This window comes from Gossypium arboreum, chromosome 12, assembly GCF_025698485.1.
Source record: "Gossypium arboreum isolate Shixiya-1 chromosome 12, ASM2569848v2, whole genome shotgun sequence".
Taxonomy (NCBI): Eukaryota; Viridiplantae; Streptophyta; class Magnoliopsida; order Malvales; family Malvaceae; genus Gossypium; species Gossypium arboreum.
This window is the reverse complement of record NC_069081.1, coordinates 45062606-45080884: the sequence shown is the minus strand read 5'-3', so window position 1 is coordinate 45080884 and position 18279 is coordinate 45062606. Positions and strand designations below refer to the sequence as shown.

At 37.5% G+C, this 18279-nt stretch overlaps 1 protein-coding gene across 1 annotated transcript; it reads left to right on the top strand.

Annotated features, from left to right (window-relative positions):
• Positions 1-6979: 6979 nt before the first annotated feature.
• On the top strand, positions 6980-7786 carry LOC128285402 (uncharacterized). The gene has a single exon (XM_053022901.1). The coding sequence runs from the start codon at positions 6980-6982 to the stop codon at positions 7784-7786; it is 807 nt and encodes a 268-aa protein (XP_052878861.1).
• The last annotated feature ends 10493 nt before the right edge of the window (positions 7787-18279 follow it).

The following is an 18279-nucleotide window of genomic DNA, read 5'->3' as shown; positions in this document are numbered from 1 at the left end:
TAAACAAAGTAAGCTTTATAGCTTAGTAAGTTTATATGATTACTAATTATAATTACCAATTCAAGCACAATTTAAAGAACATAAGTAATACATTCAATTCAACAAGTTGCACATTGCCATAATTCTACTCATCATGTATAAATTTATCAACTTTCACTAACTTATCATATGAACTTATCAATTAGCACTTACTTACCAAACTTTCACAAGTACCTGAACTGATCAATATCATTGCTTACATCCACAGGCCATTATCTTTTCCTGTTGAACCATTCGAAATAATATCGGATACTTGGGAATCTAGGACCAAAGTGCCACATACATAGCCAATGCTATCTCTATCTCATATCACATAAATGCTCTGTCTCGAGCTATCAACGAGCCTGCTCACACAAGCTGTTCGTCAAGACGTAGCTACACGGTGCTGCTCACACAAGCAGTCAAGTAACCGCAACACATGCTGGTATACTCAGCCACCGATCGGACGTACAGGACTAGCACCCAGATCACATAATGACAATAACCCCTAATGACATGTCACTAGTATCCTATCTATTCCTCAGGTTCAACCGAAATTCTCACTGTGTCACTGCTTTGTCGATAGATTCCGCAGTGTCGTAAGATCACAATTATAATGTTTAAGCATATAACCACATATAACATTAAGTTTATTAATCATACAAACTTACCACGGTTCACAAAAATGAGGAAATTGGTCGATTAGTCGAGTACTTTGTTTTTTCCCTGGTCTAGATCCGAATTTCTCTTTTTTTGATCTATATGTAATCAAATTTAGCTTATTTAATTATCATTCTATTCAATTAAATCCAAAAACACTCGTTCAAGCACATTTACACATTTGCCCCTAGTATTTCACAACTTTTACAGTTTAGTCCTTATTTCATAAAATCACAAATTCATGCAATTCAACCAAAACCCATGCTAATTGAATTTCAATGAGGTCCCTAGCAGACCATATTTTTCATTTATTTCACATTTTAACCATAAAGTTTACACATTTCACAATTTAATTCCTAATTTGCATTTTCACTAAAAATCACTTAACAAAACTTGTATAACTATCATCAAACATTCATAATCTGTAACACCCCTCACCCGTATTCAACGTTGGAATAGGGTTACAGAGCATTACCGCACTTACAAAACAACAAAACATCCATTTAGCATATGTTTTCTCAATTCAGGCATTCATCATTCAATCTCAATCAATTTGTCCATTATACGAGCCTACGAGACCCTAAGCATGCTTTGAGAGTGATTTGGGATTAAACCGGTAACTCCAAAAACTTTCACAAAAATTTGAAAATTTTTCTCAAAACAGGGGACACATGCCCGTGTGGCCAAGCCGTGTGTCTCACACGACCACCAGACACTCCCATGTCACAGGCCGTGTAGACATTTGAAATGGGAACACATGGCCGTGTCCCAGTCCATGTCTGACCCCGTGTAACTCACTGAATTTGGTCACACGGCCAGCACACACGCATGCCCTAAAAATGGCCATACATGACTGTGTGCCAGGCCATGTACCAGGCTATGTCAAACTTGTAGGGTATACTGACTTATACCACACGGCCAAGTCATATGCCCGTATGTGAGACCGTGTGGAGCATACTAACTTGTTTTCAAATTCAACACCAGGGGACACACAGTCATGTAACATGACCGTGTGTCACACACGGCTAAGACACACACTTGTGTGGACAAAAATAGGCTATTTACCAAGCCATTTTGCCACCAATTTTGCACATACCTATTCAAGATCAAATGGTACCATTTCAAGACACTAATATACATCAAAATGCCATCAACCAATGTTCAAATCATACCATTTCTTTACCATCAATACAAATCACCAATATGCTACAATTTGCCATCTAATTTCATACCTAAATTCACATATACAATTCAACTAATTATACCCTTCCAATCATGCATTATCATGTACCAATTCACAAGTATAAAGCTTTCCAAATACCAATCCTTTACCATTCAAATTACCTAATATCATTAAGCATCATAAACCCAACTTCAAACACACAATATAAGTCAATTACCAAACTCAAAACAAAACCATTTGCACATTTATAAACATCATTAAATGCATTATCACAAGCCAACTCAAGTGGCCAAAATATATTTTCATTAAATACCAAAATGACTCAATCCTATACATGCCATATACCATATATACACACTTCAAAAGTACCAAAATAGATGTTCGATAGTGCGATAAAGTCCTTAATGATCCCCAGATCCGAGCTAGCTTCGTAGAACTATAAAACATCGAAAATTAAACAATGTAAGCTATAAAGCTTAGTAAGTTCGTATGTAAATATGAAATAATCTCAACAATCATTAGCACTTCAAAATGGATAACATAATTAACATTTAAAAACTCAATCAATGAGCTAACATAAAGTTTAACCATATCAAACTCATAAGTCCTCAACTTCTTCTAACTCGTTACTTGAATAGTTTTCAGTACATACGTGTACCGATACATATCTATTTATCACCAACTCTCTTACCAAATCACGTCGAGCTTATAAATGTTTACGATATAAATAATTCAATTTTTTCAATGCCATTGTCCAACTATGGTCTTACATATACGTTGCCAAGGCTCTGTCGTGGTCTTACATTCACATGCCATAACCCGATTATGGTTTTATTATCCGATTTGCCATAGCCCAGATATGGTCTTATTCAGCAACTCGTCCACTTAAACCGTACATTTAAATTAAGTTCTACATATTTAACCATAGGATAAAATACAATCTCAATACCATCCATCCATTGAATAAATACACATTTAAGTTCAAATATACAAACTTACCTCGTGTACAGAAATGACGAAACGGACCGACTATTCAATTACTTCGTTTTTTTTCCTAATCTAAGTCTGAATTCCTCTTTTCTTGATTTATAAGTAATCAAAATCAACTTATTTATTCTTCTATTTATTCAATTCAATCCAAAACACACACTAGGGCTATTTTACACATTTTCCCCTAAACTTTCACATTTTTACAATTTAGTCCTTATTTCACAGAATCACAAATTCATGAAATTCAAGACAAGCCCATGCTAGCCAAATTACCATTCTCCCCTAACAATCCATATTTTCATTTATATCACAATTCTACTGAATAATTTACACATTTCTCAATTTAATCCTTATTTTGCATTTTTCTCAAAAATCACTTAACAAAACTTGTTTAACTAACATCAAATATTTATAATCTATCATTAAACATCAAAAATCATACATATTCACAAATGGAAACTTCCAAAATCTTTAACGGTTTTGCAGATTAGTCCCTAGGGTAGCTAGTACTAGCTGCAACGATCACAAAAACAGAGAAATCATTAAAACTGAGCAAAAACGAACTTACAATTGACAAAATAAGGTTGGACAAACCTAGCTCAACAATGGCTTCTTTTTCTTCTTTCAATTTCGGTTGAAGATGAAAAATGAACACCATTTTATTATTCTGTTTTTATTTAACTTATGTTTATTTACATTTTACTAAATTAACCTTAGTAAATAAACTTTAAAATCACTTAATGGTTGTCCATAATTGTCCACTCATGCCATTAATGGTTTAATTACAACATAAGGACCTTTACTTTAAGGTTTTATAGCTATTAGATACTTTTAGCTAATAGAACTATAGCTTTACACTTTACACGATTTAGTCCTTTTTACCTAATTGAGCATTCAAATGCTAAAATTTATTCACGAAATTTTCACACATACATGCTATCATGCTGTAAACATTAAAATAATAATAAAATAAATATTTTGACTTCAAATTTCTGGTTCTGAAACCACTGTTTTGATTTGACTAAAAACGAGCTGTTACATAATCTATCATAAACCATTAAAATACTTGCTTATTCATCAATGGAAACATCCTAAATCTTTAACAGATTTACAAAATAGTCCCTGGGCTAGCTAGAGTAGGTTGCAACGATCTCAAAAACATAGAAATCATTAAAAAGGGGAAAAATACATACCTAATTGAAGAAAAAGAGATGGCCAAATGAAGAACCCTAACTTTAGCTAATCCTCTCTTCAATTTTCGGTGGTAGAAGACAACATTAAAGATGATGTTTTTGTTTCTTTTATATTACAAAATTAACCTTTAATTTAAACATTTAAAACACCTAATAATAAATGTCCACTCACCATTATAATGGTTTAATTACTACTTAAGGACCTGTACTTTAAGGTTCTATAGCTATTTAATACCTTTAGACATTAGAACATCACTTTTTCTCTTTACGTGATTTAGTCATTTTTACTGAATTGGGCATTCAAACGATAAAATTTCTTAACAAAAAATTCACACAATCATACTATCATTTTGTAAACATTAAAATAATAATAAAATAATTATTTTGACTTTAGATTTGTGGTCTTGAAACCACTTTTCTGATTTGACTAAAAACGGGTTGTTACAAGTCTCCCCACTTAGGGATTTTTGTCCCCGGAAATCTTACCAGTGAATAGATTAGGGTACTATTTTCTCATAACTTCCTTGGGTTCCTACGTGGCTTCTTCGACACCTTGTCGTTGCCAAAGTACTTTCACTAATGCTGTACTTTTATTTCTCAACCGTTTAACCTCTCGAGCTAAAATTCTAATCAGTTCTTTGTTGTATGACATGTCTGGTTGAATTTCAATCTCTGACAGAGAAATTACATGTGATGGATCGGATCTATATCAGCATAACATTGACACATACAACCCGTTATGAATCTTCTCTAATTCTAATGGTAAATCTAGCCGATATGCTACTAGCCCGATTCTTCTATGATTTCATACGACCCGATGAATCGCACACTCAGCTTGCCTTTGCAACCAAATCGAAGAATTTTCTTCCATAGAGATACTATCAAGAATACTTTGTCGCCAATCTGAAATTCAATATCTTTTCATTTCAAATCTGCATACGATTTCTGTTGATCTGGATCTACTTTCAGACTGTCTTGAATTACTTTTACTTTCTCTTCAGTCTCTTAGATTAAATCAACCCCGTGAATCTTTTTCTCATTCGGTTCGGTCCAATACAATAGAGTTCAACATTTGCGACCATATAAAGCTTCATACGGTGCCATCATTATGCTCGATTGGAAACTGTTGTTATACGTGAATTCAACCAATGGAAAATATTTCTCCCAAGTGCCTTCAAATTCTAAAACACAACAACGAAGCATATCTTCTAGAATCTGAATTACTCTCTCAAACTGACCGTCGGTTTACAGATGAAAAGCAGTACTGTAGTGTAACCGCGTACCTAAAGCTTTTTGCGATTTCTTCCAAAATCGCGATGTAAACCTCGGATCTCTATCTGATATAATTGAAGTTGGCACCTCATCCAATCTAACTATCTCAGCAATTGTAACACCCAAGACTCGGCCTGGACGTTATGGCCAGATTAGACATGTCACATTAGGTGTTTTTTTGTAAAATACAATATCGTTGAAAAACCCGTTCTATATTTAACCTCTTTGTGATCTTATAGATGATTTTAGGATGTCTCATTCATTTTCAAAATATAAGTCATTTGTCAAGAAGTTAATCATATTAAAACGTCATTAATTTTTAAAACGTTATTTCTTGCGGAAGCTTTTAAAATAGGTTGCGTGATCGTGGAATTTTTGAAAAACATTTATCTTTTTGGAAACCAGCATCTTTCTCTAATACTAGCAATATAAATCAAAACAAATAAAAACCCAACTTAAAGTAAAAACCCATAAATGCCTTATTATAGTGAAAATACCTAAAATAAAATTACTCATAATTTAAAAATCAAATAAGAAAGTATGTGTAGTTGCGTGGCCACCTTTGAGCCCCTCAGAGCACCGTTCTGCCTAAGACTGGGGATTACCTGTACAGATAAACAGATGGGTGAGTTATGAAAAATCAGTGTGTAATCCCATATCAAATAACCAAACAGTGAGCATATACAGTCTGGGCCTAAGCCCAATTCAATAATGGTTCAGTCTCAGTTAGAGCCTTAGCCCATTACAGTATCAGTATCAGTTTGGGCCTGAACCTATCTTAGTGACAGTAATAGTACAGATATGCAATCAAGACAACCGGAGGCTGGAATCTCGCCACATAAGAAACTCTCTCTCTTCCTAACTCTTTTATTTTTATATTCTTCCTTTTTAAATTTCGTAATTTATTTAATTTCGCAATTTCAACTCAACTTTAAATTCTATTTTTATTTTATTTTTTCAGATCGAAATTCTTAATTTTGTTTTTTTTTTATTTTTCAGGAACGTAAGTTTTCTTGGCCAAGAAATTGTTTAGGATTTCAAGAAACAAGCATTCGTACAATCCGGTCCCTGAGGATTCGACCCTTCTTCCCCTTTACTGTTATTTTTACTATTTTACAGGGAATAGGATATTTTTGGTGCTTTCAACGATGCATCAAATTTTGGCACTGTTGCCGGGGATTGGTAACGTACTAATCTTGTTTTTTTTTTTCTTATGACCAGATCTGCTCTAGGAACTCTTGCGTTTGATTCAGAGATTTAAAAGACTGCGAGGGCCAATCGTAAGGAAACAAAGCTAAGGAAAAAGCAGTGAGCGGTGGTTGGGACTTAAAGTAATCCACTGCCAAAAATAAAAATCGACGACGAAGTAGAGTCTAGGGTTAACGAAAACCCTACTCAAACTTTTGAAGGTGAAAAAGTAGAAGTCGATTCCTCAGAAGAAGTGTTTAACACTAGGGTTAACGAAAACCCTAATTTAGCACCTCAACCCATGGCTCAAACAATTTGACAATTGGCCGAAGCGCCGACAGAACAACTGCCACTATGCATCACGTATCCTACTATGGATACTGATTTTGAATTAAAGTCAAGCTTGATCCAGCTACTACCAACTTTTCGAGGGTTACAGAACGAAAATCCCCACAAACATTTGAAATAATTGCATATGGTTTACCTTAGTATGAAAACTCAGGGGGTAACTGAGGACCAAATTAAACTGCGTGCTTTCCCTTTTTCCTTAGTAGATTCTACTAGAGAATGGTTATTTTATTTACCTCCTGGATCTGTAACGACTTGGGCTGATCTGTCTTATTTATTTCTCAACAGGTTTTTTCCAGCATCACGTGTAGTCGAGTTAAGAAGAGAAATCGTGGGAATAAGGAAAAAAGACGCAAAGTCTCTGTACGACTATTGGGAACGATTTAAGAAGTTGTGTGCAAGTTGCCCACAACACGGTATAACAGAACAATCTTTACTCCAGTACTTTTATGTAGGCCTGAAACCCATGAAGATGAATATGGTAGATGCCGCCAGCAGAGGAGCATTGGTCAACATGACTCCACAACAAGCAAGAGACTTGATCTCCACTATGGCTGCAAACTCCCACCAATTTCGAGCCAATCCTGAACCCCCTAAAAGGGTTCATCAACTAAGTAATTCAACCTTAGAAGATACAGTTGATAGAATTGCTAATATTTTGAATTCTCTTGTTGTAGAAAAAGCAAAGACAGTCCGGTTATGTGGAATATGTGCTACCCCTGAACATACAACTAATGTATGTCCCAGTTTGAATGATGATACTATGGCTCATTTAGATGCTGTGGGAAATTTTCCTGGGCCACCACAAAGGCGATACCACCCTTACGCTAATACCTACAACCTAGTATGGAGGGATCACCCTAACTTAAGTTATGGATCCAACCCACGAGCCATACCAGAATCGAGTTCCACAACAGCCACGAGATTCAGGTAATTCTCTAGAAACTTTGGTCAATAAATTAGCGACTAGCATGCTTGATTTTCAACAGAAAATCGAAGCATCTATAAGAAAATTGACCACATCAATTAAGAAGATGAGTTCTCAAGGGAAGCTACCATCACAAATAGAACCAAACCCGAGGCAAAATGCTAATACAGTGACGCTACAAAGTGGAAAGGTATTGGAACCAATTCCTGGCAAAAGTCTTGGCCAAGAAATTTCTTAGGAAAAACCCGAAAACAATGAACAGGTCCCATTGAAACCCCTACTGCCGAAAATCCAACCTCCATTCCCAAGACGATTAAATCGGTGTCAAAAAAGTAAGGAAGACAAGGAGATCCTCGAAACATTCAGGAATGTCGAGATCAATCTACCACTGTTGGATGCCATCAGATAGATTCCGTAGTATGCCAAGTTCCTCAAAGAGCTCTGCACCAACAAACGAAAACTAACAGGTAATGAAAAGGTAAGTGTTGGTGAGAATATATCCACAGTGTTACAGTGAAAAATGCCGGCAAAATGCAAAGATAGGGGTATGTTCGCTATACCGTGAAAAATAGGCTATTTGGGGATCAAGAAGGCCATGTGTGATTTAGGGGCCTCCATAAATATTTTGCCTTATTCTATTTATGAATCACTTAACGCGGGTTTTCTGTCAAAAACAGGTGTTATAATTCAGTTGGCAGATAGGTCTGTTGTATACCCTGAAGGAGTCCTTGAGGACGTACTGGTAAAAGTTAATGAACTTATTTTCCCTGCAGATTTTTATGTGATAAAGATGGAGGAGGATAACACTACTAGATCTTCAGACCTCCTGTCGGGCCGACCTTTCCTTAGTACCGCTAGCACTAAGATCGACGTTCGAAGCAGAACTCTTACGATGGAATTTGATGGGGAGATCGTGAAGTTTAATGTTTATGATGCCATTAGTCATCCAAGCAAAATTTTGAGCGAAATCGTGTCAACATAATCGACTCATTAGTAGATGATACTTTTGAGTCGATTTATGAAGATAAATCTGAATTTATATCTGATGACTATGAATCTGTTAATGAGTTATTGTCTCCATCAAATACTAAACTTTTTCCTTTTGTTGTGCAGGCTCTAGAATTGGAATTGAAACCGCTTCCCGAACATCTTAAGTATGCGTTTTTGGGGAAAGGTAATACCCTACCAATCATAGTTTCCAACAAACTCTCTAAGCTCGAGGAAGAAAGTTTGATCCAGGTACTGAAAAGTCATAAGGACGAGATTGGCTGGACCATTGTTGATTTAAAAGGAATAAACCCCTTGACATGCACACACAGAATCTACTTAGAGGAAAATCCAAAACCGAGGTGAGAGGCCCAAAGGCGATAAACCCGAATATGATGGAGGTGGTAAAAAAAGAGATAATCAAGCTGCTGGATACTGACATAATCTACCCCATTTCTGACAGCAGATGGGTAAGTCCAGTTCAAGTGGTGCCCATGAAAACAGGTGTGACAGTAAAGAAAAATGCCGAAGGTGACTTGGTACCAACTCGAGTACAAAATGGGTGGCGTGTCTGTATTGATTACAGGAAGTTGAACTCCTACACTAGAAAAGATCATTTCCCTCTTCCTTTATAAATCAAATGCTTGAACATTTATTAGGAAAAACTCACTTTTGTTGTCGTGATGGATACTCAGGTTTCTTCCAAATTCTAGTCGCACTAGAGGATCAAGAAAAAACCACTTTTACATGCCCATTTGATACTTTTGCATACAGAAGGATGCCATTTGGACTTTGTAACGCACCAGCTACATTCTAGAGATACATGATGAGTATATTTTCTGAATATATGGAGAAAATTATTGAAGTTTTTATGGATGATTTTACTATGTATGGAAATTGTTTTGATGAATTCCTTAAAAACCTCACAATAATTTTGAATAGGTGCATAGAATTTAATCTTGTCTTGAACTATGAAAAGTGTCATTTTATGGTAGACAAGGGTCTGATTCTAGGTCATATAGTTTCTGCCAAGGGAATTGAGGTCGATAAGGCCAAAATTGACATTATTAATTCTTTGTCATATCCCTCCACTGTAAAGGAAATTCGTTCTTTTCTTGGCCATACAGGATTTTACAGGCGTTTCATAAAAAACTTCTCAAAAGTGGCTGAACCATTATATGAGTTGTTGCAGAAAGATAGGAAATTTGAGTTCGGCCCAAAATGTAAGAAGGTTTTGATACACTCAAGAAGAAGTTGGTCACCGCTCTTATAGTGCAAGCTCCAGATTGGAACTACCCCTTTGAAATTATGTGCAACGTAAACGATCGCGGTGTGGAGGCCGTGTTAGGGCAAAAGATAGAAAAAGAACCTCATGTCATTTGCTATGCCTCAAAAACCCTAGATGCTACACAAAGTAACTACACCACTACAGAAAAAGAACTCTTAGCAGTTGTATTCGCTTTAGATAATTTTCGATCTTATTTATTGGGATATAAAGTGATTGTTTTTTCTGACCATGCAGCTCTTAGGTACTTGATCACAAAGAAGGAGGCAAAACCAAGGCTCATTAGATGGATTCTACTGCTCTAAGAATTTAACATCAAAATTCGTGACAAAAAGGGATGTGAAAACCTGGTGGCTAACCACTTGAGTAGGATAAAAACTCTATTTGATGATGTTCCTATAAAGGATGAGTTCCCTGATGAAAGCTTATTTTCGATCGAGGTTCACTATCCATGGCATGCGGATATAGTTAATCTCTTAACCACAAGATCGTTACCCACTGAGTTAGCACGTTCCGTGAAGGACAAGCTTAGACGGGAAGCTCGGTATTACATTTGGGATAACCCATACTTGTGGAAACATTGTTCAGATCAGATAATAAGAAGATGTGTTCCAGAAATCGAGGTAACCTCTATCCTTTCTTTTTGTCATACAGAAGCTTGTGGAGGTCACTTCGGCCCTAAACGTAGAGCTCACAAGGTATTGGAGTGTGGGCTATATTGGCCGACAATTTTTCCTGACGCATATAACTTCTGTAAGTCTTGTGATAAATGCCAACATACACGTAACATCACTAAACGAAATCAAATGCCCCTATCCCCAATTCATGTATGTGAGATTTTTGATGTATGAGGCATCGATTTCATGGGCCCCTTTATTTCTTCGTTTGGAAACATATATATACTTCTTGCAGTAGACTATGTTTCTAAGTGGATAGAAGCAAAGCCTACTCGTAATGATAATGCTAAAACTGTTGTGGAGTTTCTAAAACGAACTATTTTTTCTAGGTTTGGTACACCTCGAGCTTTGATCAGTGATCATGGTACCCACTTTTGCAACAAGGTCATGGAGGCACTATTATCAAAATATGGAGTTCATCATCGTATAGCAATAGCTAACCATCCCCAAACAAACGGTCTAGTAGAGATTTCAAACAGGGAGATCAAGTCCATTTTGGAAAAAATAGTTCGACCCAACTGAAAGGATTGGAGTCTTCGGCTCAATGACGCGCTTTGGGCCTATCAAACCGCGTATAAGGGCCTGATTGGCATGACCCCGTATTGACTTGTTTTTCACAATGCATGACATCTACCAGTAGAACTGGAGCACAAAGCTTATTAGGCTATTCGACAATTTAACATGGAGTTAGAGCCCGCGGGGAAGGAAAGAAAATTGGACATTCAAGAGTTGGAGGAAATTCGTAATAATGCCTATAAGAATGCTTGCATTTATAAAGGCAAAACAAATCTGTTTCATGATAGGAAAATAGCTCAGAAACATTTCTCGGTAGGGCAAAAAGTTTTGCTTTATAACTCCGTATTAAAGTTGTTCCCAGGTAAGCTTCGATCTCAGTGGCAAGGACCTTTTATTGTGACTGAAGTATTCACACATGGCGCGGTTGAAATAGAAGGTGAAGAATCAGGAAAACGGCTCATACTCAATGGCCAACGGTTAAAGCTATTTTACAAAAATTTTCAGGCCCATACGGTCGAAAAAATTCAGTTAGAGCCACTATAGAACCATTCACGGCGTCGAGCTAACGACGTTAAACAAGCGCTTATTGGGAGGCAACCCAATCTTTAATTTTTAATTTTAATTTTATTTATTATTATTATTATTTTATTTTTTATTTTATTTAATTTTATTTAATTTTGTTTTATTTTTAATTATTTTATTATATTCATAAAATTCTCTTCTAGTTAAATCAAAGACATGATAGGGAGAAGGGAGGAAAAACACACTTGCAGCCAAACAGCTTATATACCAACCTTATTCCACTTCTATTCTAGCCCAGAATGCCTTATTCCTGCCGTAGACTACCTCTAACCTGAGGCCAAACAGCCTTACACTTGCAGCCAAACACCACTTTTCAACAACTAAAAAACCCCAAACCCTAACATTTTTCACCCATTTTTCCCATAGCCGTCGCAACACTCTCCCCCACCCTTCACTACGGATTTGCTGTCATCCATGGTACACACAAGGAGCCGCGCTGCCGCTGAATTTCTCTGCTCTTCAAACCTTCGATTTGACCGATGAGGCGTCGTCTTCTTCATCTTCCCCGCTGCGTGTCCCTTCTCCATCGCCACCGGCCGACAAGCCCTCGGTCTCCTATTTCCCTTCGTCGCACAGCTCCCCCTCTCATTTTCTTTTTCTGCTTCATGCACCATCATCGCACGCCACGATGCTGCGCCCTTCTCACCTTGCTTGCAATGACGCCACGACAATCTCCTCTCCACCAAGCGCACCACTTTCTCCTTTGCGCTGGACTGATGCACCATACTCCCCTCCATTGATGCCCAACGACACCACCACAGTAACCTTCCCATCGCCCATCCTTTGTCTCCCACTGCCTTCATCGCCCTGCACACTGACACCATCACCAAGCTCGAGTTTGAGATTCCATGACACCAAAATGGTCAGCGTCAACTACGACGAGCCGCCCGACAAGCAGAGGCACCTACGGGCTCTACCACCAACACCACCGACTCCCCTGACCAGGCCACATGCTCCAATAGCGTCGAGAGTCGCCACACCCAGCATCCCCTGCCCACTCGTGGATGCACCTACCGTTCCACAGCAAGTGTTTTACCACCCGAGTGCCATTTACACAGTAACTTAACATTTTCCTCTATCACCGAGAAAGACAGGTATGATCGACTCTGACGCAAACAGATATTGCCTTCCAAATGTTTATCAATACCTGTTTTGGCTGCTTTGAATATTGAAACTGTTGTTACAAATTATTTTAGTAATATTGGTTGGGTTGGGAATTTTGATGTTGCTCACTGTGCTGATTATGAATTAGTTTTGGAATTCTATTCCACATTTCATCCACAGTGATGCGACCCTATTTCCTTGGATACACCAGGTGTTGTTAAATTTCAATTACTGGGTACCCTGCATCTCTTGTCCATTACTGATTTTAATGCACTAAATTTTGTGACTGAGGATTATCCTATGTCCACTGCTTATAAAGACAACCTATGCACTTTTCTTACAGATTTTAAAGCTGACGAGGCCTTTGCATTATTAAATGATAATGCCAAATCCACATATAGCCCAAAAACCTTAAAGGATTTGTGGTTTCATAACCCCGCCTTATGCTACATACATTGTTATTTGGCTTATAATTTTTTAGGCTGACGAGATGCTCTGGTTACCGTCTCAAAGACGGAATTATTTTCATTATGGTGTATGTATATCGGTCATCTGGTAAACTTGGGCTATTGGTATGCGCTTCAATTCGAGCATGTTATAAATACAAAGCTTAATTTTGGGCTCTTTTATTACGCAGCTGTTATTTTCTCTGCATGGTACTAATGCTCCTGTTTCAGAATTACATGCTGCTTGTCAGGCTGATCCTTTGGATGCTCAATGTCTCGACTCGATGGGGCTGCTTCTTGGCACTCCATCCTCCTTTCGTTTTGTCCCTCCAAGCATTTGTACCTCACCAACTGAACGAGTCTTTCGAAGGCGAAATCATGACAACGCACCCATTCAAGCCCAACCTTCGATGACTATTGAATAATGCCTTGAGCGTATCGAGGCGTGGCTCGACACTTTTGGACAGCAACTAGCGGATCTCATTGCCATCATACGCGAACGATAGTAATTACACGGGGAGTTCCTTTACACCTTTTTCTCCTATTTTATTGTATTCCACATCAAGGACTATGTGTTTTAAGTAGGGGGAGTCCTCATTATTCTGTCATTTTAGATGCTGGATTTTTGTTGTTGCTACTGATTTGGTTGTTGCTGCCCATATAATTTTTTTTTAAGAATACTTTGCCTCTTCTCATGCCCAAGAATTTGACCACGACTTGCCCACTGTTTGACCCACATGCATGATTCTTATCTACTGAGTTAATTATGATTTAGCTTGATAGATTTCATCTCCACTATTTTATTTCTTTTAGTTTAAATGATTATGATTAGTGGAGTTGACCCTATCTTGATTTTGGTAAATTTGATTAATTCTAAATACAAAAGGACACTTAATACAATTGCATGCTTAAAATATGTTCATGACTATTAAAGTAATTACCAAAACTTATTTTTGACACTTGATTGTTTTTCCTAAGTCTTTTAAAATTAAAATTTCATTGAAATAAATTTTTCGTGGTTATGAGTACAGCTTAAGACGTGACTAGCTAAGTAACTGGGGTAGGGTGCTTAGGTTGTCATCCTATTTCGCATCAAAAGGTTGTGTGACGTGTTAGGTAAAACTCCGCTAACCGGAATTAATTTTTAAGAATGTGTTGGGCTGAGTAACCGGGGTGGGGTGCTTGACTGTCACCTCTCTTCGCGTCAAAAGGTTCGATATGTTCTTAAGAAAAATAAAAATTAGGAGTATGTTAAGCTGAGTAACCGGGGTGGGTGCTTGGCTGTCATCTCTCTTTGCGTCAAAAGGTTCAATATATTCCTAAGTAAAAATAAATAAATTAAATTAAAATTTTATTAAGAAAAAAAGTCATATTGAGGACTAAAAGTAGAAACGAATAGGGTGTCTTGATAGGTTTGGTTAATTACCTAATTTTCATGAAATAATCCAAGTCGATCTTAATTTTTGTGTGTTTTAATTGGAATACTTTTTCAAATTTCACTTAAAGCAAGCTAAGGGTTCTCTTTATTTTTCATATGGATTTTGACTAATTTTTATAAAATTTTGGAGTAGTATTTCTTTCATGGCAGGATTTAATTTTCACAGTGGACACAAACCATACTTGAGGGCAAGCATGGGCTAAGTAGGGGGGAATTTGATAATACTCTAGAATGACATATTTTATGTGCTAATTGCATGATTATTTTGAGTATGATCCTACTAATTTGGATTATTTTGTGGTCTTTGATCTTTTATGGACTAAATTGGAGACAAGAGGAAATTTAAGGGCAATAAGTGCATATTTGAAGATATAATGGGCCAACATGCAAAGAAAGAGAGAAGTGGTACCAAAAATACAAACATGGAAAACCCAAGGGCTACAATGCAAAAGAAGAGATTTTATAGCACAATACTCTATTTTAATTTCAATTATATTAGGATAATTATTAAGGATTTTTATTTAGATTTAAATTTTAGGATTTATTTTCATTTATCTTTATTTATCTTTAATTATCTTTATTTATTTGTATTTATCTTTTAGAATTTCATTAGGAATAGACTAGGTTTTCTAGTACTATAAATAGGGGATGGAGTGGCACATATTTCACATCTCTTTTTCCTGTAAACGCTCCCTCTCCCAAAAACTCTGTCTTTTCGTTCTCTCCATATTTTCTTCAATAAAAATCTCATATCTATTTTATTTATTTCTTCCCCAAAAATCATGAGCCACTAAACCAATCTAGCTGAAGGTTGTCAAAATTCCCCAAAAAAGGTTCATGAGGCTTAGAATCTGCACTTAGCCTTCTCAACAGGGTATTCATCGCTTCTCCGCATTATAGGACTGACGCTTCTGTCCATGTCCCTTAATAGGTAATCTTTTCAACTTGTGCAAGGAACGACTGCTTTGTACGTTTTGGGAAGGTCACACAGTCGATTCTTTGGCTTTCTGCGTCAGAGGTTGGTGAATCCAAGAGACAAAACAGCGTGATATTCGCCGTTGGGAAGTGATGATCTAGCAGAAGATAGTCCCACAAAAGCGATTATTGGCTAGAGTCAGGCTCCGCCAAATTTTAAATCTAATCCTTGGAGCTGGTGGTCGTAGGCGTCCTCTTCCACTATAACTGGCTTATCCTGCTCGAAAAGGGTTACTTAAAAGCCAAGGATTGACCCAATGTGGACCAAGACAACCGGAGGCTGGAATCTCGCCACATAAGAAACTCTCTCTTCCCAACTCTGTTTATTTTTATATTCTTCCTTTTTAATTTTTAGAATTTATTTAATTTTGCAATTTCAACTCAACTTTAAATTTTGTTTTTATTTTATTTTTCCAGATCGAAATTCTTAATTCTGTTTTTATTTTTTTATTTTTCAGGAATGTAAGTTTTCTTGGCCAAGAAATTGCCTAGGATTTCAAGAAACGAGCATTCGTACAATCCGGTCCCTGAGGATTCGACCCTACTTCCCCTTTAATGTTATTTTTACTATTTTGCAGGGAATAGGATATTTTTGGTGCTTTCAACGACGCATCACCTACCAACTGCCTCAGAAATCAATCACACAACTCCTTAACATGTCCTCCAATACCTGAATCACTCTCTCTGACTGACCATCTATTTGAGGGTGGAACGTAGTACTGAAGTCCAACCTTATACCCAGAGCTTCATGTAACTTCTTCCAGAACCAATACGTGAAGCGAGGATCCCTATCAGATATTATGGAAACTGGTACCCCATGTAGTCTCACTATCTCAGACACATACAATTTAACCAACTTCTGCGAAGAGTAATCAGTACGAACCGGTATGAAATGGGCAAATTTGGTCAATCGATCCATGATGACCCATAGGCATTCGGGGCAGCCCACTAACGAAGTCCATAGTCTCTCTCTCCTACTCCCAAAGTGGAATTTTAACTGGCTGAAGCAACCCTAAAGGTAACTAATGTTTAGCCCTAACCTGCTGGCAAGTTAGACATTTACCCATAAAGTCGGTAGCTTCACGCTTAAGACCCGGCCACCAATATAACTCGCGAAGGTCTCGGTACGTCTTATTTCCACCAAGATGCATAGCATAAGGACTACTAAGCACTTCTCGCAGTATAGACTGCCTCAAATCAGTATCGTTCGGTACACAAATTCTCCCATGGAAACAGAGCACCTCTTCGCTATTCAGTCCAAAATCCACACTATCACCCCTCTCAACCTGTTGAAAACAAAGACCCAGTGACTCTTCATCCAACTGTTAACCTTTAATCTGCTCAATCCACGTCGGAATAACTTGAAGCTCAGCTAACAAAATACCATCATCAGATAAACTGAGGCGAGCAAGCATCGCCCTCAGATCAGTCATAGCTCTACCACTCAGTGTGTCCGCCACCACATTAGCCTTCCTAGGATGGTATTCGATCGTACAGTCATAGTCTTTAAGTAGCTCAACCCATCTATGCTACCTAAGATTTAGCTCCTTCTGTGTGTGGAGATATCTAAGGCTCTTGTGATCCATGTAAATGACATACTTCTCACCGTACAAATAATGCACCCAAATTTTCAGTACAAAATCCACTGCGGCCAACTCCAAGTCAAGTGTCGGATAATTCACCTCATGAGTCTCAAGCTGAGGAGATGTATATCCTACGAGCTTACCATCTTGCATCAACACACATCCCAAACAAACATGTGATGTATCGCTGTAGACAGTGAACTCCTTCCCAGACTCTAGCTGAATCAAGATAGGGGCCTCAGTCAGAACTTTTTTGAGCTTCTCGAAACTCGCTTGTTGTGCATCAGTCCAGCTAAACGGTACACCCTTACGAAAAAACTTAGTCAAAGGTGCTGCAATAAATGAAAACCTCTGAAGAAACCGCCGATAATACATTGCCAGTCCTAGAAAACTTCAGATCTCAGATACCGTCTTCGGCGGCTTCCAATCCAAAACAGCCTCAATCTTTCGAGGATCAGCCCTAATTCCTTCAGTAGATACCACACGGCCCAGAAATGTAGCATCTCGTAACCAGAACTCACATTTATTGAACTTGGTGTACAGTTTTTTCTCCCTCAAAATTTGCAAAACTACTCAAAGATGTGCATCATGTTCATCTTCAGTTCTCGAATACACCAAAATCTCATCAATAAAAACCACTACAAACAGATCTAGATAGGGCTGGAACACTCGGTTTATCAGATCCATAAGTCACTAGTGCATTCATTAGTCCAAACTACATCACTAGGAACTCGTAATGACCATAACGAGTCCTAAACGCTGTCTTGTATATATCAGTCTCTTTAACCCTCAGTTGATGGTACCCTAATCAGAGATCAATCTTAGAGAAAATCAAAGCTCCTCGAAACTGGTCGAACAAATCATCTATCCTCAGTAGGGGGTACTTATTCTTAATGGTCAATTTAT

What these genes read in the sequence shown, in the direction of transcription:
- LOC128285402 (XM_053022901.1), top strand. Translation starts at nt 6,980, where the DNA reads ATGGTTTACCTTAGTATGAAAACTCAGGGGGTAACTGAGGACCAAATT.